This window comes from Typha angustifolia, chromosome 1 (assembly GCF_048772165.1).
Source record: "Typha angustifolia cultivar Huaian chromosome 1, ASM4877216v1, whole genome shotgun sequence".
Taxonomy (NCBI): Eukaryota; Viridiplantae; Streptophyta; class Magnoliopsida; order Poales; family Typhaceae; genus Typha; species Typha angustifolia.
This window is the reverse complement of record NC_133239.1, coordinates 7,598,919-7,622,521: the sequence shown is the minus strand read 5'-3', so window position 1 is coordinate 7,622,521 and position 23,603 is coordinate 7,598,919. Positions and strand designations below refer to the sequence as shown.

Sequence of the window (23,603 nt, the reverse complement as noted above, 5' to 3'; positions counted from 1 at the left end):
TTATGCTATTGGATTATTAGTTTCTTGCCTCCTATCTTCTCTTTATCTTCTCTACCCTAATCTCCTTCCTCCCTCTTCACCAACCTACCACTCTCTTTCTGGCAAGATCTCTTCTAACTTTTAATCTTCCTCGTCTATTGAGTCCTCTCTCTTTCTTGGGATCTCGACAACATCTACTATCCATCCTCATCTTCATTAACATCTATAACCCTAACATCCACTCTACCCGTCATCACCACCATCATTCGCACTCAACCGTAATTTCGTCTTAGTTGCAATTCGAATCTACGAAGGGCATAAATATGAAAATCGTAGATTAGGGAGTTATGAATCGATTCCACTTGGTTTTGTAATTTTCTGACTATGGGAGAATATTTTCCCTCAGTTGCGCGGACTATTTCATGCAATAAATCCAGATCTTGAAGAAATTATTCTGTAGAACCTATCATTGGTATCAGAGTCTATCTTTTGATATCGTAGACTTTATTAATATTCAAGAAGACGTTCCATACCTATCGTAGGGTTATCTTCAATTCTTCTTTTTGAAGCCATGAATTTAGTATCCACCATTAATGAAGATCCGAGGTCCAACTTGCTTTGATACCACTTGGTACATTCTAATTACGAACATATCGAAGTTCGATTGGTCTGGACGTCTAATCTATAAATATGGGTGATTGGGCTAGGGCTAGAGGTGATCATTAGGTGGGCCGGATCTACTAGGCCAACCAGGTTGGACACTTTGTTCGCCAACCCGAGTGGGTCAGATCGGGCTAGATTGGTCTAGCCTATTACTACCCGTCGGCTCATGAGAGAGCAGGTTGGCCGGGCTGAGCTAGGCTTAATGGTGCTATCCATAGATTTCACTTTTTTTTGGGCCTTCGAAATTGTTAGGTTGATGTTGGAAAGCTAGTTGTGGTTCCAAATCTTTTCTTTACTGCGCTCAACATCATGGGCCTCAATGCCAACTCTACCAACAGCTGCTACTTCCTAGCTCGCTCTCTCTCTCTCTCTCTCTCTCTCTCCTTTTTTTACAATCTTTAAAGGAATTTACAAACTAGACCAACAAAATGGCAGACAAATTCTTAAAAAATGGTTATAAAGATGACATGTCTAAATCTGGACTCTAGTTCGTGAACTGTAACATTCTATATCAAATACAGCTAAAGTAACCAGACACCTGCTTTTCTTTTTCTTTTATTATTTCCTATATATTGGTTTTTGGTGAAAAAAAAGAAGCATATGAATGTGGAGATAGAGAGATCTTTATAGTATTTGGTTTAGTATGGAGCTATAGTAATTTGATGGGCGTGATTAGAAGCAAAGCCAATTTGCATGTTCTGCGGCAGTGTGCAGGACAGCAGGAGATATGAGCCATTGACCGCATTCAAAAGACATGAGCCCACTTGGAATTGTTTGGGTTGGGCTTATAGGCGGGCTTTTGGGTCAGACCGATGGACAGGCTTTTGGGCTGGGCCAAGCGGCCGAAGGGCTGGCCCATGCCACCCGTTAGCAATTCAAGCTGCCGGGCATGGGCGGATTGGGCCAGATGATCACTTCTAGGTAGAAATTTTGTTATGCAAGAAAAACCGAGGGACAATTATTCTACACTCATAAACTTTCAGAAAGAGGTTATTTTAGTAACTTTCATATATTTGTTAACTTTGATTGCCATATGTTACAATATTCTATGAATATTTTAGAAAATAACAAAAATGTCAATTCTAAATAGTCAAAGGATTTTAAGGCCAATTACATTAAGAAAAACCTTTCATTTATTTTAGTTGAAGACGTGATACAGGAATCCAAGAAACTAACATCACCGAAAAACAATTCTAATCCGAACCTATGCCAACTTCAACAACTCATTGCATAAAACCTTGGAGTGCTCCTCTTCCACACAACGCAGCATCAATCTAATCCCCTGCTTAGGCGCCGGTGGCTTGAGATAGATTGCAGAAGGCACAATATTAATATCATCATTCAAAGTGAAGACATAGCTCGGTTCTCCCCATCCATAGTCCACCTCATTAAAGCCAACATGGCTCCAATCCGACACAGTCAAAGTCCCATAATCCAATGGCACGTTATAGTGGCTATCCTTGAGTCCACCCATCATCCAATCTACAAACCTAGTTTCCAATGCCTCTTTAGCATCTCTTATCAAGCTCACAACTTCAACAAGCGAAGCATTATTAATCTCATTGATACTTTTTGCGATCGCCACGGGGTACACGCAGTTCCCATAGTAACCATCAACGGAGGGCAGTATGGCATGCAGTAAGTGGCGAGTGCTCGCTGCGAAGCCAAGGCGGACTTCGTCGTCGGGCTTTAGGGATGAACTTATTGCCTTCGCCCGGCATTTCCAGAGCATGGCGGTCACGACGTCGAAGGTTGAACACCTTTGGTTGATGCCGTGGGTGAACTCGTCCTTGACATTGTTGATGCTTTGCAGGGAGATCTCGACGACGGAGGTCTCAAACTTGAACGCCGTGAAGGATGGCGGTGGGCCGCGGGGTGGCTTGGGTGGGTCGGGGATGGTTTCTCTGCACCAGATTGGAGGAGTTGTGGGCTTTGGGAGTCCTCTCGCCATCTCGCCCACTGCTTTCATGAACTGGGCGGCTCCCAGGCCGTCAAATACTAAGTGGCTGAAGCAAATGCCGACGGTGAATCCACCGCAGGTGAATTCTGTGACCTGAGAGTGGAGAAGTTGAAATAAGTGGGAGTTTGAGTAGTATAATCTTGTGTTCATAAGATGATATGATCATGCTATCCCAAATTTGAATCCACAAGAGAGGAAGCCATAAAAGCTTCACCCGACCTATTTCAATTCCACATGAAATCTTGCTTGCATTGTCATCGTGGAATGAGCTATAAGGGTAATAATTAGATTCAGACTTTTACATAAATGCCACCCAAAAATTTAAAATGTCGTAATTACTATTACATAAAATATTAAAATTGTCACTAAAATCTTTTAATTCTTTCTGAATAGCTTTTATCAATACCTTTAAATAAAATATTTCTTACAATTATTGATAAATTTAGCAAACATATATAAATGACAAATATATCTACTGTAAAATGTAAAATATTTATAAATAATTTTTTTCTCGCATTAAAACAGATATACTAGAATAATTTGCAGTAAAAAAATATTTAGCTTTCTAATTGGCAGAAATAGCCCCGCACTCTAAGAGTGAAATGGATCAAATACGGATTGGATAGTGCTCAACCTATATCCGGATCCATATTTTTAGTCCGGATACGAATTCGGATATTAGACGGATAACAAAATTTAAAACTATATCCTAACTAAACGGATACGGATAATTTTTAGATAGAGGATCGGATGATTAAATTTAAAAGAATTATAATATTTTGATATAATTAACACAAATATTAAGAGTTTTACCAAAAATAATTTTTTATTTATGTCAAATATGTAAAATTAGAGATATTAATCTCTATAAATAATATATAACGTATTATTAGTAACAATATTAATATTTACTATTTAAATAAGCAAACTAAAAACTGTAAATCATTCAAAAAAATATGCAGGTAAATGGATATCCGATATTCGTATCCGAATCCGACCCGTATTCGAATCCGTATCCGAATTTTTTCAAAAACTTTATCCGTATTCGAATCGGATAGAAATATTCTATCCGAATCCGATCCGAATTGGGTCGAATAGTGGGTCAGATCGGAGTTAATCCAACCCGTTTTCAATCCTTTTTTACTAATTTAGACTAATTTACTATTTTAATCTCAATGGACACGTTGTTAAAAATTAGAGCATATCTTTTGTATAAGCGATGCGTATAAATTATATAAGTAATGCGTGATATTCTTTTTAATTCTCAATACGCATATCGTTGAAAATTGCAGCGTACAGTTTTGCATAAGCAATACATATATATTTTATAGGTGATGCATAACGTTTTTTTTTTTAAATTAGAGTATACATTTTACATATGCTATGCGTATAGATTACATAAGTGATGCGTGGCTTGTTTTTTTTTTTAATCTCGATACACTTTTTTTTTAAATTATAGAATATATTTTATATAGTCGATGCATATAAATTACATAGATGATACGTGACGTTTTTAGGGCACGACAGTCTTTTTGAGATTTGTTAGAGCTAAATCAGTAAAAAAAACTTGCAATTTGATAAATTTGGAATATATTTCTGCCAATTAAAAAACCGGAGGACTTTTTACTGCAAATTGCTTGATATAATATCTAATAGCTTTTAAACTAATTTAAATAACTATAGAAGGGAAAATTAGCTCTTTTTTTAACCTAAGTTATATTTTAATTATAATTAGTTATATTTAACTAACAAAAAGATATTTTTAAAGTAGTCAAAGATTTAGGAGAATGCAACGATATCTATAATATTTTAAATTGTTGATTAGATCGGAACGAAAATCATATTTTACACTCTCTTTTCAATATTTATATTTTGAGCTCCGTTGGCACTTTTTGCTAGTCATAAACTATTTTCAGATATAATAAAATCCAAAATATACGGCTCAAATGTAAATATTGAAAAGATAAGGTCTGAATTGTAATTAATTAAATGTAGGGTGTAAAACGTGACTTTCGCTAGAGGTCATGGGCTCATGACATCCTCAGATCTACGCATAGAAGAAGACATTAATCCATGGAATCAAACAATAAAATCTTGCGACCAAATCGACATCTTCACGAAATTAACCTCACCTGAGCCAAAAGAACACAATCCTCAAACTTCGCATCCTTGGGCGGACGAGGAAGCAGCTCCTCCTTCGGGATCCTAAGTGGCCGCTCCAATTGATTAACATCTTCCAGACTACAATTCGCCGAGGCCTCGACGAACCAAATCCCTTCTCCACTGCACTCGATCTCAGGTTCGCCCGGATGCGATTCAACGATCCTTCCTGCGACCGGGTAGTAGTAGACCAGCGCCTTTGCAAACGCCTCCTTGATCGCGGTCTTGGGCTCTTCTCCATGACGAAAGACTTGGATGAAGTCGACGGTGACTCTCACTGCTGCGGTCTTGTCTATGGAGGAGAGGGGGAGAGTGGAGGATGGGGTTGGAGTGGAAGGGGGGATGAGAAATGTGGAAGATTTGGTTACCGAGTAGCTCATGGTGGTGGTGATGGGTGGTTTAGGATCTGCGGATGGAGGAATTGGGGGGTTGATTTAAGGATGGAAGAAAGCCTTCGGAGTTGACTAGATCTGGGTCTGTAGTGGTGGGCTAGCACTTGTGAATGATTGCGTATTGGAAAAGTCTACTTAACGCCAAGACCTTGCTAGTTGTATTGCTAGTAGGTAGATCTATGAACTTACGACCGATATGGTAGCAGTATAATTATAATTTATAATGAAAATTTATGATTATAATATGTTAGAATTTTTTTCCTCTTTTGTAACGTTGTTGTATTAAGATGCCATTATATATATATATATATATTTATCGTTCATGAGTTCGAATGCTAGATATGGGCTGAACAAATAGCCAACCTTTCTTAGATATAAAGGCACTTAGATTCTATCAGATTTTTAGCCAATATAGTAAGTTGCTTAGTCTAGGTTTCAAGTCATATGCATCACCGAACAATTGCTTCGAACCAAGCGTTGTCGAGATCTGCTTCAAGACCTCTCGCTATTTAGCTACTTTTCTAAGCCAACTATACTGCTGCGCTATTATATTAAGATGCTAAGATAAGTTATGTAATGATAGTGGCAATGTTTTTTTTCTTCTTTCTAAAGAGAGGTCATTAGACAAATCATATTTAATCATATATGAAGATAGAAAACTCTCAACGGAGGAGAGATCTTGTAGAAACCATTAGATCAATAGATAGTAGGTAGGAGACTGGTTTTCTTATAGTATATAAAGATGATGTGATAATAATAATAATAATAATAAGCGATATCATAATCTAAAACTTTTGTATTTAGAGTTTCTTCATATTAGAAATCTTTCTACGACGAAACAACTAATTTCTAGTTTAAATATGAAATTCTATGTTTAAATACAAACTTCTAACTGTAATTCATATTTTTTTTAAATAGAAACTTTAATTTATTTACAACAAAAATTAAGTTCTCTTTTTGAAATATTAATTAAAGAGTTTTTATTTATTTAATTTATCCTAATTATCTGATAACTATCTCTTATTAGTTTCTTACTATATTAGTTAAAAACGATCAGAGAGATTTGTCTAGAAAACAGAAAATAATAATTAAGAGATAAAAGAAGAAAATCTAGAAGAAGAAAAAGAAGCCAATTTTGAACAATAAAGAAAAAGAAGAAGCAACATAAAAAGAACAAGAATAATAATAAGATGAAAGAAAAAAGAGAACGGGGCACTAGTTTTCATATATAAACTATAAAATTCTAATTTAATGTAATTTAGAAAAATATTTTTATGATAATTATCTAAATGTTTAAATATTATAAAACTAATTGGATAAAATCAACGACATTACGGTCTGTAACTTTTGTATTCAGAGTTTCTTCGGATTAAGAATCTATCTACGACGGAGCAAATGATTTATAGTTTAAATACGAAATTCCAATTATAATTCATAAGTTTTTTAAGTAGATATTATAATTTATTTACAATATAGATTAAGTTTTCTTTTTGAAACATTAATTAAAAAATTTTGTTTATTTAATTTATCCTAATTATTTTAACAATATCTTTGATTAGTCTTTTAGTGTATTAATTAAAAAATGATTAAAGAGTTTTGTATAATGAAAAAGTAGAATAACTAAGAGATAGAAGTAGAACAACAAAAAGCAACAATTAAAAAGAAGAAGGAGAAGAATAAAAGGAAGAAGAAAAAGAAGAATAAGAATAAGAAAAGAAGAAAAATGTACGGAATATTGTTTTCGTACTTAAACTACAAAATTTTAATTTAGCATAGTTTTAAAAAAATATTTGTAAGATAATTATCTGACATACAATACTTATGAAACTAATTAGATAAAATTGGTGATATCATGATATACAAGTTTTATATTCAAAATTAGAAATATATCTATGGCAGAATGAATAAATCCTAGTTTAAATATGAAATTCTACATTTAAGTATGAAATTCTAATTGTAATTCATATTTTCATAAGTAGAAATTGTAATTTATTTGCAACATAGATTAAGTTTTTTTTAGACATTAATTAAAGAGTTTTTATTTATTTAATTTATCATAATTATCTTACCACTATCTATAATTAGTTTCTTACTATATTAATTAAAACGCGATTAAAAAGACTCATATAGAAAAAAGAAAAAGAAGAACAAAGAAGAAGCAACAACAACGAAGAAGATGAAGCATTAAGAGTCATGCTTTGTCTATTTAACTAATCATAATTATCTCACCACTATCTCCGATAAATTTCTTACTTTATTAATTAAATAATAATTAGATAAACTTGTATAGAAAAAAAAACAATTAAGGGAGAAAAGAACAAGAAGTAGAGGAAGAATAAGCAACAAATAAAGAAGATGAAAAAGAAAAAAATATATTAATAACTTTTATAAATATCATAATAATTTTTATATTTTTTTTTAACAATTTTTATTGTTTTTTCTATACACTCTTACAATTATAGGTTACATAAAAATAGATAATCATCATACAGAGTCATATTTTTTGTTATTTAGCTAATTATAATTATCTCACCACTATCTTTGATTAATTTTGTTACTTTATTAATTAAAGAGTGATTATAGTGATTTATATAGAAAAAAGATTAAAAGATAAAAGAAGAAGAAGTAGAGGAAGAATAAGAAAAAGGAAGAAGATATATAATAATAATTAATAATAATAATAATAATAATAAATAACATTGAAGAATTTATCATATAAAGTAGAAAATAAAGAAGAAAAAGAAGAAGAAAAAGAAAAAGAAAAGAATAAAAATAATAATATTATTAATAACAAGAAGAAATAGTCATTTAGCAGTAATATCACTTGTACATGCGATGTTGTATATGACTATTAGACTAAGAACCCTAGTCGTACGCCAATGTCATCAACATCATCACCTCTTTAGTAAATCATCACACAGAATAAAATCATTATTTGTAGCTGAATCATCGTACATAGTAAAATTATCACATACAGCAAGAAAGAGCTCAAAGCTCAATGGACACCCTAACCCTACGTCGTCGGGTACCACTAGAGCTATAACCCTACCTCTCAGACATCTTTCTGCTATCATCCTAGATTAGTATCCAAACAAGGCAGTGTAATTACTTAAATACTCCACCAACTAGTGACCTCAGGTGTAGGTCACTAATATGATAATATTATATAACACATTATACCCTTAACCCCTAAACTGAGTAGGTGAGAGAGGCACTGTTTATTTGGGATTAGGGTAATATGATACGTACATGCAGTGTCATATTTTCTATTACCTTATTTAGATCATGATTATCAAAATAACATATGACATAACTAAGTATGGAGTTTATCATGAATAACGTAATAAATAATGCATGTAAAAATAATAAATAATGACGTAAAGTAATAATTACATTACAATAATTACATTACTCTGTAGACTAATATAGGATCTAACTCGTCTAAAATATCTCTAAATTCTGTTTAACTCTCCTCAAATCGGGCTCCTCCTGAATCTTGAATTCTCCTCGCACAGTAATAGGTTTGTCGATCAGATTAAGGGGTTAGTTTGGTCCGTCGGTGCTCCGATGATCCACGGCCCTTGTCAAGTTCTTCGGCGGCACGAAACATAGAAGAGAGAGAGAGAGAGAGAGTGAAAGGAAAGAGGGAGAGGAGAACAGCCAGAAAAAAGGGGTTCAGGGGTTAGGTTTTATAGAAACATGGAGGGGGGAATTCAAAGTGGAGTCCAAACTCCACTTCGGCGTCTATCTCTCCCACCTCTTGTAATTGACCGCAAGAGATAAAGGGAAAAGAGGAAGAAGTCAATGCAGAAGCATGGCGTGTGAGCTGATTTATTTATTTATTATTTTTTGGGCTATAATTAATGTTTCAAAAAGAGACAATTGTTTAATGTAAATTGTTTAGTTTCATCTAAATAGAATTTAATTTATATTGTAAATAAATTACAGTATCAACTTATGATACAACTAATTAGCAATGTATTAGTATTACAAATGTCTCTAAAAGTTTGAATAGGGTAAGTATCTATATGACATTTCTTATTCCTCTCTTTTCTGACCATATTTAATAGTTAATTTAGAATTTTATAAATTAATGATGCTTTTGTAAAAGATACTATGAATTAGAGTTAGAATTTCACGCTTAAATTAGGAATTCTTTATTCCATCACAGATTAATTCCAAATCTACAGAAACTCTATATACAAAAGTTTTAAATCATGACGTCACCGTTCTTATCCAATTATTTTTTAATATTCTTTTGAATATTTTTCCAAACCTGCATAGAATTAGAATTTCGTAGTTTAAATATGAAATTCAAAGTTTATTCATACTTAAATTATATTGTGCATGATTTAAAAAAAAAAATATTCAGAAAATAATCATCTAAAACCCAAGTGTTATGAAACCAATAGATAAAATCGATGATGCCATAACCTATAACTTTTGTATTCAGAGTTTTTCAGATTCAAAATATATCTACAGCAGAATAAAGAATTCATAATTTAAATACAAAATTTATAGTTTAACTACGTAAGTATGAAATTCTAAATATAATAAACAATTTTATATAAATAAATACTGTAATTTATTTGAAATATAAATTAAGTTATCTTTTTTAAGCATAGAATAGAATAGAATTAAGTGGACTATTGCCTATATGGCATGTTATTGGTGACTTAGCTAAAATTGCGCGAGGCTCTCCGTAACAATTTACATATTTCAATGTGACACTTCTGGTAGCCTACTGTTTTCTTTTTCGTCCGGAATTAACATGTAAATAATATATGACTAGTTTATATTCTCATTTATTTCAAAAAATTTCTCATCTTTCCCTCCCAATCTCTGTCAATAATTTCCCTCCTTTTTCCGAACATTTTCCTCTCGTAATAACTATTGCTCTCCGTTTTCTCAAACTTTCAATCACTCTTTTCTCTCTCCCTTCTTATCCCAACATTTCTTTTTCCCAATCCCAAGTTCTATGGTGGTATTATTTCAATTTCTATTCTTTCTCTCCATATCTCTCAAGCTCTATCGAATTCTCTTCCCCTACATTTAGGGGTGAAAACGGATCGGATAGTGCTTAATCCATATCCGGATCCATTTTTTTAGTTCGGATACGGATTCGGATACGGATATTGGATGGATAGCAAAATTTAAAACCATATCCTAACTAAACAGATACGGATAATTTTCGAATAAAAGATCGGATCTTAAACGGATATTGATTAAAATTAAAATAATTATAATATTTTATTTAAATATAATTAACACAAAATTATTAAGAGTTTTACAACAAATAATTTTTTTGTATGTCAAATATATAAAATTAGATAAATTAATCTTTATAAATAATATATAATGTATTATTAGTAATAATATTAATACTTACTATTTAAATAAGTAAACTAAAAACTGTAAATCATTTAAAAAAATATGCGGGTAAACAGATATCCGATATCCGTATCCGAATCCGAAAAATTTATCCGACCTGTATCCGAATCCGAATTTTTTTCAAAAATTCTATCCGTATCCGAATCCGAATTTTTTTCAAAAATTCTATCCGTATCCGAATCCGAATTTTTTTCAAAAATTCTATCCGTATCCGAATCTGAATTCGAGTGGGATTTAACTCCCACCGGTTTTCACCCCTACCTACGTTCCAAATATGCATGTGGATGAAGGACAATTTTATAACATTAATTTGTTCCATCGATAGCATAACTCTTCATAGAGATTATGATAGTTCAGGGATCTTATCACGTTTCTTTCTTTAGAATATATGAGTGATAATGAGTCTAGTACAAGAGGTCCAGGCATAATTTAGCCTAAATTGAAAAGACTTTAATAAGGATCTAATAAACTGGTTAAGGAGCCTAATAAAAAATATATTAGACATTTAAAACCCATTCCGAAGAAGAATTAAACCAGAAATAAAACTGATCTAATGGTGAACTCAAAGGCAAACAATAGTTTCAGTGGTGGTGAAGTCAGATAAAATCCAAGGACTAATGAGATGATTTTAGGTAGAAGCTGGATTCTTTTTACAGGGAAGAAACTATGTTTTATTTTAAGCTGAGAGGTTTTTTCAAAAAAGGAAGCAAAAAATTTAGGATGGCAGTTTAAATCAAATCTGACTAGAGGATACGACTGAAGGTATAAAAAAGAAGAAGGTATCAATTAACTGAAAAAATGGATGAAGCTGAAATCAATGTTCAGATCTCAAAAAATAAAAAATAAAAAATAAAACATAAGACATAATATAAAAAAAAATCTGAGCAGTGAAAACAGAAAAGAGACAAAGGAACAGAAGGAAATAGAACGACATAGTAAAAACGAATGAAGGATTTTGGATAGCTAGAGGCAACAACACTAGCTCTGCATTTTTCTAATCTAACCGATCATTTGCATAGTTATTTGACCCAAATTGAATATGACAGTATGCAGGAAGCCAAGAACCTTATCATGCAGATCGCATCACAAAGGACGTCGCATCATGGGAAAATTTCTGAAACCAACATGGATGCCCCAAACATACCTAGAGAATTAAAGAATCCATTTGGACTATGCATAGAAGTTCAATGACTATCAGACTACAAAGAATATTATGAGGGCCGCAAACTTCTGCTACAGTAAGGCATCTTGTTCCCAATGACTATTGAATCAATATTTCTTCTTGATCGCACTTGAGGAAGTTCATGAAATTTCAAATTAAGGACCAGGCTACCCAGTCATTTATTTCATCATAAAAAGTCAAGCCTCTTACTTCCTTCATAAGACCTCAAAAGGGCACATTACTTGCTAATGACCTTGTCTCAAACTCAACCATGGCCTCCGCCATTGAACAAAGTTGGACACAACCTTCAAAACGATTCCAACATATTCATCATAGCTATTAAAGAGAATATATGTTTGTCTCCAGCAACACACAACAGGGGCAAGAGTTTGGACTCTATCCAGATGTACGTTACATTTATCCTGAAGAGTGTCTGAAAAAACTGTCCATTAATTGGCAGAAGCAGAAGAAATAATGCAGGTGTAAAAAAGGCAAACATTCCAACAAAAAATGGCGGGCTTGGCTAAATAAGTGTTTCTCTAGAAATTGAAATCCATATAACAAAAATTAGAAAGTCCTCTATGCTTTTCAGTTCCATATTGAAGCTTATTCCTCACAAATAGATTCTAGCAGCTTCTCGGTGGCATCGCTCACAACCACATTCTCCATCTTCAAGCGCCGCCGCATCCCTGGGCTTTTCTTCCCAGCAGCTGAATATGTCCGTATAAGTGACTCAAATACTTCTACACTTAAATCTTTGTCTACCTTTTGTAGAAGCTCAATGAAGTTCTCAGCACCAGCAACATCCATTCTGTTCTCAAAGTATGTCATTAGAGTCTGAAGCACTTCCCGGGATGGGACCCAAATCCTACCATGGCTTCTTCCTTTCTTGATTGCACGGTCTGCGCACCAATGAGCCATCTTCAGATCCCCTTTCTTTAGATAATAATCCATATATATCTCCCATGATTTCGCGTTAAGTCTACCACCACGCATTTTAGCACGCTTCTTAATAGCTTCAGCCTTCTCAAACATATCCTCTTTAATATACGCTCTAATCATGGCATTGGCCACCCGGATATCATACACTGAGCATTTGGACTCCCACTCCTTAAAACATGCCTCTGCACCTGATAGATCCTTTAAGTTTACCAGGACTTGAATTATATTTAGATAGCTCATGTTTGCCATCCTGGGATGAGCCAGCTTCAAAGATCGCCAAACACGATGAACCTCAACTACATTTCCAGTTCGACCATACAATGTGATGAGAAACTGATAGGCTCCAAGATCATGATGAGTATTCCTCTTCTCTAACTCTTTAAGAGCACCTTCTGCCTTTTGAAACATGCCAGCATCAACATAGATGGAAGCTAGGTTACTGTAAGTCGTCCAATCAGCAGCAATACGTCCATCCCTTTTCATCTCTTCTATCACCCTTTCAACCCCTGATATGTCATTAATGGCAGCAAGAGCTCTCATCCAAACATTATAAGTGAAACAATCTGGCATTACATCATTAGCCTTCATTTCCTGTATAATGCTAGGGACCTTTTCTGGTTGTTTAATTTTAGTATAGAGGGTCATCAAGCTATTGTATGACATGGAACTTGATGCAAACCTAAGCTCCCTCATCTTTTCCATGAGGGCCTCTGCTTTTTCAGTCATCAATTCCTTGCAGTAGCAATTCAGTAGAGCACCGTAAGTTAGATGATTTTTCAAAGCCTCTGGGAGATTAATGAAGTAATCTTCAGCAGAAGCAATTCCCCTGCTTTTTGCTACAAGATCTAGTCTGATTGCTTGATCATTCACTGTTGGATTCATGCCTCTTCTGGCCATAATTTCTGAAAGCTGCAGTGAGAAAGATAAGAGTTCTTGTTATAAGACATCTTCAAATAAGAGAGAGAGAAAGAATAGGTCTACAGCAGTTACATGAAGACATGGTAAGGACATTCTGCTGTAGTTCAACTATTCCATCTTAATCTATTAGTTAATGATCTACTTACTAATTTTTGCATTTTACCTAAATGACAAACAGCACAGGTAGAATTGTATATAATACCACACATTATAGTGATATAGTGGATAAGAAAACAATAAATAGATAACAGTACCAGCAGTAAAGAACAACAAAAGCAATGGGCAACACTACTATCATTAAAGCAAATCACAAACTTTTGATACTATCATTAAAGCAAATCACAAACTTTTGAGATAAAAATAGAATGATTGAGATAAAAATATACGACAAAATTCAGTTGACAAATTCCCCACGGCTCACAAAAGAGCTATTAGAATTATCTTTCATCCAATCAGGAGGCGGAGGTTCCCAACAAATGAGGAGCTTTGGAGAGTTAGGTTCTGGTAGGCCAACATATAAGTTCTCAAAATAATCATTCATAAGCACAAGGGAGTGGAGCAAGTCCAAACCTTTTCAAGGTCATCACGAACATTATAGACAACGTTGTTGAGAAATTTCCAGATTTGCCACAAGATAATCGCTAACAGAGTTTGCAACTTGGCTTTGGATTTAGTTGACAGCTCAGCTCCCTTATCAAGCCAGAGACCAGAATCGCAACTATCACAAAAACTAAGGTTAACTGAAAAATGGTCCCTCACAAAATCCTATAGGGTGGTAGCCACCCTACAGTGGAAAAATAAATGGCAAGTGTTCCGACAACCTCAAATATGTAATTTTTTTCCTTTCTTCTCTCTGACGAGCTCCTTACCCTCTCTTTCTCTCTTAGGCCCCCTTTTCTCTCTCTCCTCTCTCTCTCTCTATCCCTTTCTCTCCCGGTTTCGGTTTGTTACGGTCGAAACTTGCTCGATTTGGATCGGGTATCGGCCAATCCAAGGGCCAATAGCTCACTGAAATCAGTCAATTGAATCGAGATCGACCGAAACTGAAAACCTTGACATAAACTACATTACAATAGTTAATTCTACAATGAGCAAAAGTTGCATAGAAACTTTTAAGCCAATAAATGTGGTTATTGAAACAGCTCTAGTACGACTCATACAGTTAAGCATATCGAAAATTTTTGCAACACCAGCAAATTTTGTAAGTCAATTCTACTTTAGAGTTTCTCAAAATCATGCATAAGAGAAAATAGCATGTTGCGATAGAGTCTTGAGCCATATTTTGTATGAAAGAGTGCATGTATCGATGAGTGAATTTTCTATATATAAGGCATTCTTACTATTGCCTTAATGACAATGACCAAGGGAAGCCAACGAAAGTAGAAGTTTACTTAGAATGCATATGTAATAGAAAGAACAAGCACAAACAATTTTATTCCCACAGAATAATCTGATGGAGGTTTGTCACATAATAACACCAAAGTGTCAGAGTTGTTGCCTAGAATTACTAAGGTAAATTATATATAACTTTGAGTGCTCCCCATGTGTCAGATACTTACGATGGATCAAAACTATGGGTAAGATGCCACAATAAATTGTCAATAATAACATCTAAAATGGTTGGAGGAATACAAAACAACCGAATGCCATAGATGATTTGGGGCAAGTACGCTAGCTTATCTGTTAATAAGATATGGTTCTGACAACTTGCTTTTGAAGTAATCAAATCCAACTAAATAGATGTTGCTTCCAAAGTCAATGTTAAGAATCATGTCCTTGTAAAATTTGCCATGCTCATAGGCTCATAGTATAATCTTTTGAATACAGAATCAAACAAGTCAACTTATTAAATTTAATACTGAAAGAATTAACTTGCTAATCATAAGAAAGTCAACTCTGATAAATGTGTGGATGGCAGCCAAAATAATTATGCTATTGGAATATTGGTTTCTTGCCTCTCTATCTTCTCTCTAATCTCTCTACCCTAATCTCTCTCCTCTCTCTTCACCAACCTACCACTTCTAATGTTGGCAAGGTCTTTCCTAACTTCTAATCTCCCTCGTCTGTCGAGTCCTCCCTCTTCTTTTGGATCTCAACCACTTCTTCCCCTTCGTCTTTATTTCTTAAACAATATCTACCATCCACCCTCATCTCTTTTATTATTCATAATCCTAACATCCATTCCACTCGTCACCACCACCATCATCCGCACTATATCGTGTTTTCGTCCAAGTTGTAGTTCAAATCTGCAGAGAGCGTAAATACAAAAAACGTAGATCAGGGAGTTACGAATTGATCCCACTTAGTTTTATAATTTTCTGACTATGGGAGAATATTTGGTAAATATTTTCTCTCGGTTGCATGGACTACTTCCTGCAATAAATCTAAATTTTGAAGGAATCGTTCTGTAACCTATCATTGGTATCAGAGCCAGGCGAACCCTAGACCTCCATTAATGGTGAAAACAAGAAAAATGACATCAACAAGGAGATCAATGGAGAACACACCGACAAAGGAAGACTCAATCCACAATAACCCCAACCGTGAGGTCGATTCCTTTGGAGCGACCACGGCAAGACCGAGTCAACTAATGTCCATGAGTGTGAACATGGGCTTAGTGGATGAATTTAGGGGCATGTTCCAAACATTGTTGCATAGAGTTGACGCAATACAGAATGATCATAATGCTTTAAAGGAATATGTAATGAACCAATCAGTTTCGTCATCTCCCCGACGAAGATCGGTGCCTTAAGAAGAACCAACAATGGGACCACACTGAATCAATACCCCATAGGTCCAGATGCGATATGTTAATGTCAATGATCTTCTTTTACCTATTCCTACAAATCATCCCCCACCTTCGATACACAACCCAAGACCGGTGGTGGTGGAACCTGAGAGGTGTGCGGCACCGGTGTGCTTCGCCAATGAAGAGGATTGGCACTTAAGAGGATGATATTGATCCCTTCGGAGATGGTGATGGGCGAGCAGGAGGATTCAAAGAAGGAGATCAACAAGTACAAAGATTCAGACCTGAACCAAGGATCTTTCGCGAACCTGACAATTCTATCCGAGGGAGAACCGCACGCTTGGACTTCCCAAAATTCTAAGGTGACAATCCAACAGATTAAGTGTTTCAAGTGGAACAATACTTTGATTATCAAAAGACAGCGGAGGACGCAAAGGTCCAGATAGCAAGCTATTACCTCCAAGGAACGGCATTGCATTGGTATCGATCGATTATTCGTGATGGAGGATTTACCGGTTGGGCTAACTTTTGTAGGAGGATTATTCGCAAATTTGGGACAGTGGCATATGAAGATTTTGTTGCCACATTAAGCAAGATGGTTCAGAGAACGACCGTATTGGAGTACCAAGCAAAATTTGAAAGAGTTAGTAATCGTTGTGAACCACCTTAGCCCGAACCAACATTAATGAGCACATTCATTTTAGGGCTGCAGGAGGAGATACAGGCAGATGTTCATGCTTTTTGTCCTACCACTATTGAGGAGGCCTTTGAGAAGGCCGTGAGGATAGAGCAAAAGTACAAGACTCTCAAGATGGCAACGAAAACAAGTTCGGGCAACCGAGATGGGTGATTTGTGCCTTGAACGCCGGCTAAAAATTCTGCGGGTTCAAAGATAGCGGCTGCTAATACTAGACCATAACCACCTTTAAGACCTTTTTCCAATGTTAGAGGAGGCACAAGACCCCCCGTTCGAACTCTCACACCTACATAGGTGGAGGAGCCAAGAGCAAAGAACCTTTGCTTTTGACGCGATGAATGTTTCACTCTCGATTATCAGTGTTTCAAACCGATCGGGAGTGTGATGCTCATCGACGGTCTCGAGGAAGACGATGAGATTGTTGGTGATAGAAAGTGTTCAGAGGAGGTCCATGAGAAGGCCGTGGAAGAGGGCACGGAGGAAGATATCCAAACTGAAATATCATTACATACATATTCAAGTACTTTCGCATCGAGGACATTGCGAGTGGACAGACTCGTTTAAAAGCATTGTGTATACATCCTCATCGATTCTAGGAGTACACACAATTTTCTAGACAAAAGATTAGTAAGAAAGTTGGGTTTGGATGCTGAATTGACCGTAGGGTTTGACGTTGCTATTGGAGACGGCACAAAGCTTCAAGCGGAGAGATTGTCGCCGGATCGGTATATGGGTGCAAGAACATGACATCATTGTAGACTTGTATTGGTTAGCATTGCGAGGAGCGAACATTGTCTTTGGCACTCAGTGATTGCATTGCTAGGGACTCGTCATTTGATTTCTGAAGCATGTAGATAAAATTTAAGCAATGAAAGAAAGATGTGCGACTTGATGCCGTTCGCTCTCCGCCGATTCCAGCGATGCAACCGATGGTGGGGCTGCCTTGTGCGAGTGATTTGGCCTATCTTTTTCAGTTAGGACTAGCAGGAAATGAGCTTCAAATGAGTCCAGATACTACCAACGAGTTGTCTAATTTATTAGATAAATTTGCTGGACTGTTTGAGGAACCAAAGGAGTTGCCACCAAGGCGAACAGCGAATCATTGCATAGAGATTGTGCCCGAAGCTACACCGGCGAACGTGAGGCCAAATCGATATCCATATGTGTGAAAGGAAGTTATCTCAAGGATGATAGCCAAGAGGTTGGAGCAAGGTCTCATACAACCAAGCTTGTGCTATTAGTGCGGAAGGACAAGATATGACGTTTTTGTGTCAACTATCGGGCACTAAATGTTATCACCGTCAAGGACCGATATCCCATTCCGATCAGAGAGGAGCTGTTGGACGAGCTTGTAGGGGCGATCATATTCAGTAAGTTTGACATGAGAGCCGGGTATCATCAAATTAAAGTTCAGCCGACGGATGTGCACAAAACTATATTTCAGACTCCGAACAGGCACTACGAGTTTCAGGTAATGTCATTTGGTCTCACCAATGCTCCAACTACTTTTTAAGGCCTTATGAATGATATTTTTTGGCCTTTACTGTGAAGGTATGTCTTGGTATTCTTTGACGTTATTTTGGTATAGCAGGACTAAAATGGAGTATTGAAGATTAAAAAGTCCAAATGCCTATGGGGAGTACCACAAGTGAAGTATTTAGACCACATCATCTCAGCGGAAGGTGTAGCGGTGGATCCTCAAAAGGTAGCATGCAGGACCGCTTGGCCGATCCCTACTACCATCACAGGATGTGAGGATTCTTAGGGCTGACTCATGGCATTTTCTCCTACGGCCTAAGACTCGAACCAGTTCAGCTGGGCTATCTTCCTCCATTGGTTCGGGCAAGGCCAAACCCACCACATGATTAGGCCCGATCTGGGCCTTTAATGCCGACATGTGGAAAACTGAATGGATCTGAGTTCCCTCAGGTAGATCCAATCGATAAGCTACTGGTTCGATTCGTTATAGCACTCAATATGGCCCGTAGTACTTGTGACCCAGTTTCTGATTCAAAATCGACCTCAATGTGAATTGCTGATACGGTTGAGCTCGAACAAACACCAATTGATCCACCTCAAACTCTCGTTCGCGTCGGTCTTTGTAATGAGTTTGCTTCATGTAGTTTTAGGCTGATGCTAAGTGAATCTTGAGCCATCTCAAGGTTTCATCTCGATCCGTAAGTTCCAAGTTGAGCTCGGTTCGATCCACCGCCGTGAGTCTATTGTAGGCACGCAAAACAGGAAGAGTGCGTCCATAAATCGCCTCAAAGGGGGTCATGCTAATGCTAGAGTGATGAGCTGCATTGTACGACCACTCGGCCCATGGAAGGAACTTGACCCAATCCTTTGGTCGGTCTGTCATGGCCCAATAGAAACTGAAGATGATTTTGGGGAAGATGAACTATTTTCACTTCAGTCCTGCTTTGTTTCTAATTTCATTTGAGTCCTTAATTCCCATGTGATTAGCACGTGAGGAATTGTTAGATGTCGCTGTCCGCTCGTGGCAGTTGGTTAGAGGAGAGAGAGAGAGCTGGGGTAAGAGTATAAATACAACTCTGTAAAAACTGAGAAAGGGAAGGAAATGAAATAGCTCTCTATTTTGATGGGGAAGACGACCAATTCAGTGGAACTGGTGTCTCCTTTACTCTCCTCCTTTCTTGGAATGCATTTGTGATTTGTGGATCTGTTAGGGTTGGTAAATTTGTACCTGACCTTAACAATTGGTATCAGAGCAGTCCGATTTGGGGATTTTGAGGTCGATCTCACTGACACAGCTTCAGCAATGGCGGAATCGACAAGGCTTGCTGCTGTGTCCGATCTATCTAAAAGTAACGCAGCCAAGATACATGAAATCACTGAGCAACTCAGAAATCAGTCATTAGATACCTCATCTAAGCTGGATGCAATACAAGCTTCTATGCAAGCTTCCATGGATAACTTTCAAAACCAAATAGGGTCACAAATGGAGTCAATGTTTAGAAGTTTTGCTGACAGGTTTAATCAACCCAAGCAAGCTGATAGCAAGTCACCAGAACCAATTTATTCAGGTCATCAAGGCAGGCTGAATTCAGATGGTGGGCGTGAAGGAGTATATGATTCACCACACTACATACCTGGACGACCTAAACCTGAATGGGTCCCTTCAAATTCAGGTAACACTCCTAAATTTCCTAGAGTTGATTTACCACAATTTGATGGGGATAAACCAAGAGCTTGGACTAGGAAATGTCGTCAATTCTTCCTTTTTACTGATATTCCTGACCATCAAAAGGTTCTGTATGTGTCACTATACTTGAATGGTAAGGCAGAAGCCTGGTTCCATGACTACCAAGAGGGAAAACCTTACCTGGATTGGAATGCTTTTGAGGAAGCAATATGTCTTAGGTTTGATGACCTAGGATATGACAATGTCATTGGAGAGTTTAATAAACTGAAACAAGAAGGTAGTGTCACTGAGTATCAAGAGCAATTTGAAGAATTGAGATCTCTAATGATACTCAAAAATAAATATTTCACTGAAGAATACTTTATTCAGAGTTTCTTAAGTGGCTTAAGGGAGGACATTAGGCCACTGATCCATATGTTTAATCCCACTTCTTTCCACCAAGCAGTATATCTAGCTAAGATGCATGAAAGTGCCATTGCTAATGACCCTCGATCTCAAAAGAGTTTACCTAGACCCACCACCTACACTAAACCTTTTTACCCATCTTTGAATGGTTCGCATACCACCCAAATCCCAACTTCTACAGCCAAACCAATTTCACAATCTCAATTGGCTTCAGTACCTCATACAAACTTTTCCAAACAACCTAATCATTTTACTCTCCCAAGAAACAACCCAGTTAACCCACCTATCCACAGACTCACTTGGGCAGAAATGAAAGCTAGAAGGGATAAAAATCTTTGCTATAACTGTGACGAGATCTGGAAGAAGGGGCATAGATGTGTGAGACAGCAACTATATATGATGAACTTAGAAGACTCTGCTCCTATTGATAGTGAAGAAGAAATAGTTGATACACTCACTGATAATCTTGCTGAAACTGCAGTGGAGGTTTCCATCAATGCCTTGGCAGGGTACACTTCTTCTCACACTATTCGGATTCATGGACTACTCAATAAGAGGCCAATCTGTATATTGGTGGATAGTGGTAGTACCCATAGCTTCTTAGACCCTAATGCTGCTAGAGAAAGTCACTGCATCATTGAATGTACAGCTCCTCTTTATGTAACTGTTGCCAATGGTCACAAGCTTATTAGCTCTTCTACTTGCTCAAAGCTTACTTGGACTATGCAAGGTTCTACATTCATAGCTGATATGAAAATCTTGCAATTAGGAGGTTGTGATATGGTACTTGGGGTGGATTGGATGCGTCAGTATAGTCCTATAGTATTTGATTTTGAAAAACTCATGCTGAAATTCCAAAAGGATGGCAAAGAGATTACACTTTCTGGAATGGACAATAGTACAACTTGTCAACTTATCTCAGGCTCTTCTATGGCTAAACTACTTCAGAAAGGGCATAATGCTTTCTTGGGGCAGCTATTTTCTATTAATTCAGACCTTGAATTAGCTAATTCAGTTCAGCAAGTTGCAATACCAAGTCTTACTTCACCAATACTCTCTTCTTTACTAGCTGATTTTGCAGATGTCTTTGAAGAACCGCATCATCTCCCTCCTATAAGATCCCAAGACCACTGCATACATCTGAAATCAGAAGCAAACCCACCTAATATGAGGCCTTATCGAATCCCTTTTGCCCAAAAAGCTGTAGTGGAATCTATTATTCAGGAATTGCTCAAGTCAGGGGTCATTCAACCAAGCCAAAGTCCGTTTTCTTCACCTATTTTGCTAGTCAAAAAGAAAGATGGAGGTTGGAGATTGTGTGTTGACTATCGAAAATTAAATGACCTCACCATCAAAAATAAGTATCCTATTCCTATCATTGAAGAGTTACTTGATGAATTGGAAGGCTCTACTATATTCTCCAAGTTAGATTTGAGGTCAGGATACCATCAAATCAGAATGCATCCTGCCGATATTTCAAAGACGGCATTCAGGACACATCATGGACATTTTGAGTTTCGAGTAATGCCATTTGGACTTTGCAATGCCCCAGCTACCTTCCAATCATTAATGAATGACATATTTCAACCCATCTTGAGGAAATTTGTCTTGGTATTCTTCGATGATATATTGGTTTATAGCTCTTCCATGGAACAACATTTACACCATCTACAACAAGTTCTGAAATTACTGCGGCAGCACTCCTTATTTGCTAAACTTTCCAAATGTTCCTTTGCTGTCTCACAAATTGAATACTTGGGCCATATTATAAACAAGGACGGGGTGGCTGCTGATCCAGAAAAAATTACTTGCATTCTAAACTGGCCAAAACCGACAACTCTGAAGCAATTAAGAGGTTTTTTGGGATTAACCGGTTACTATAGAAAATTTGTCTTCAACTACGGGTTGATTACAAAGCCTCTTACTAACATGTTGAAGAAGGACTCCTACTCATGGTCTTCAGAATCTGAAGAAGCATTCCAACTTTTGAAGCAAGTGATGACTAGTACCCCTGTTTTGGCACTTCCAAACTTCAATAAGCCTTTTGAAATAGAAGCTGATGCTAGTGGTACAGGTGTGGGTGCTGTGCTCAGTCAAGATGGCCATCCTATAGCATATTTTAGCAAGGCATTAGGGACCAAATTCCAATCCTATTCTACTTATGAGAAAGAGCTACTTGCCATAGTCATGGCTGTTACCAAATGGAAATCATATCTAGATGGACAACACTTCATCATCCATACGGACCACCAAAGCATCAAGTACCTATTGGAGCAGCGCTTGCACACCCTTTTGCAGCAGAAATGGCTAACCAAGTTATTGGGATTTGACTATGAATTGCATTATAAACAAGGCAAAGAGAACATAGCTGCAGATGCCTTATCGAGAGTACCAATTGTTACTTCTTCCCTTGCTTCCTTATCTGTGGTAAATCCAAGTTGGCTAGAGGAGGTATTGGCATCTTATAAAGATGATAGTTTGGCATCCCTTCTCCTCCCTAAGCTTGCTATCACTTCCCCATATAATGACTTTTCTCTATCCCAAGGTATTATCAGGTACAAAAACAGAATTTATCTTGGAGCTACTACTGACATCCGATCTAAAGTTATTACAGCACTGCATGCTACACCTCTTGGAGGACATTCAGGTCGACAAGCTACATATCACCGCTTGAAACAATTTTTCTTCTGGCCAGGTCTCAAAAGAATGGTTACTGACTTCATCAAAGTTTGTGATGTGTGTCAAAGACACAAGCATGAGCAAACCCACCCCGCAGGCCTACTACAACCTCTTCCTATACCAACCAGATTTTGGGCTAATATTTCCATGGACTTTATAGAGGGCCTACCTAAATCTGAAGGGAAAGAGGTGATCTTGGTTGTTGTTGACAGATTAAGTAAATACTCACATTTCTTTTCTATTGCTCATCCTTTCACAGCTCCTCAGGTGGCTACACTCTTCCTCGATAATATTTACAAATTGCACGGCTTACCCGAGAGCATTGTTAGTGATAGAGGCT

At 36.7% G+C, this 23,603-nt stretch overlaps 2 protein-coding genes across 2 annotated transcripts in view; both read right to left on the bottom strand.

Moving 5' to 3' along the window:
- Window positions 1–1,757: 1,757 nt before the first annotated feature.
- LOC140765135 (acyl transferase 5-like) lies at window positions 1,758–5,352 on the bottom strand. Its single transcript, XM_073104074.1, has 2 exons — window positions 4,735–5,352; window positions 1,758–2,695 (listed from the first exon to the last, which is right to left on the bottom strand). The coding sequence occupies exons 1-2, from the start codon at window positions 5,140–5,142 to the stop codon at window positions 1,847–1,849; spliced, it is 1,257 nt and encodes a 418-aa protein (XP_072960175.1). The 5' UTR covers window positions 5,143–5,352; the 3' UTR covers window positions 1,758–1,846.
- Window positions 5,353–12,013: 6,661 nt separating this feature from the next.
- LOC140766524 (large ribosomal subunit protein mL101 (rPPR4)) overlaps window positions 12,014–23,603 on the bottom strand; it is a 28,290-nt gene continuing 16,700 nt past the window's right edge. The window contains exon 2 of the mRNA XM_073105914.1: window positions 12,014–13,558. Coding sequence (XP_072962015.1) covers window positions 12,314–13,558 — 1,245 coding nt within the window. The 3' untranslated portion in view covers window positions 12,014–12,313. The remainder of the gene's footprint in view (window positions 13,559–23,603) is intronic.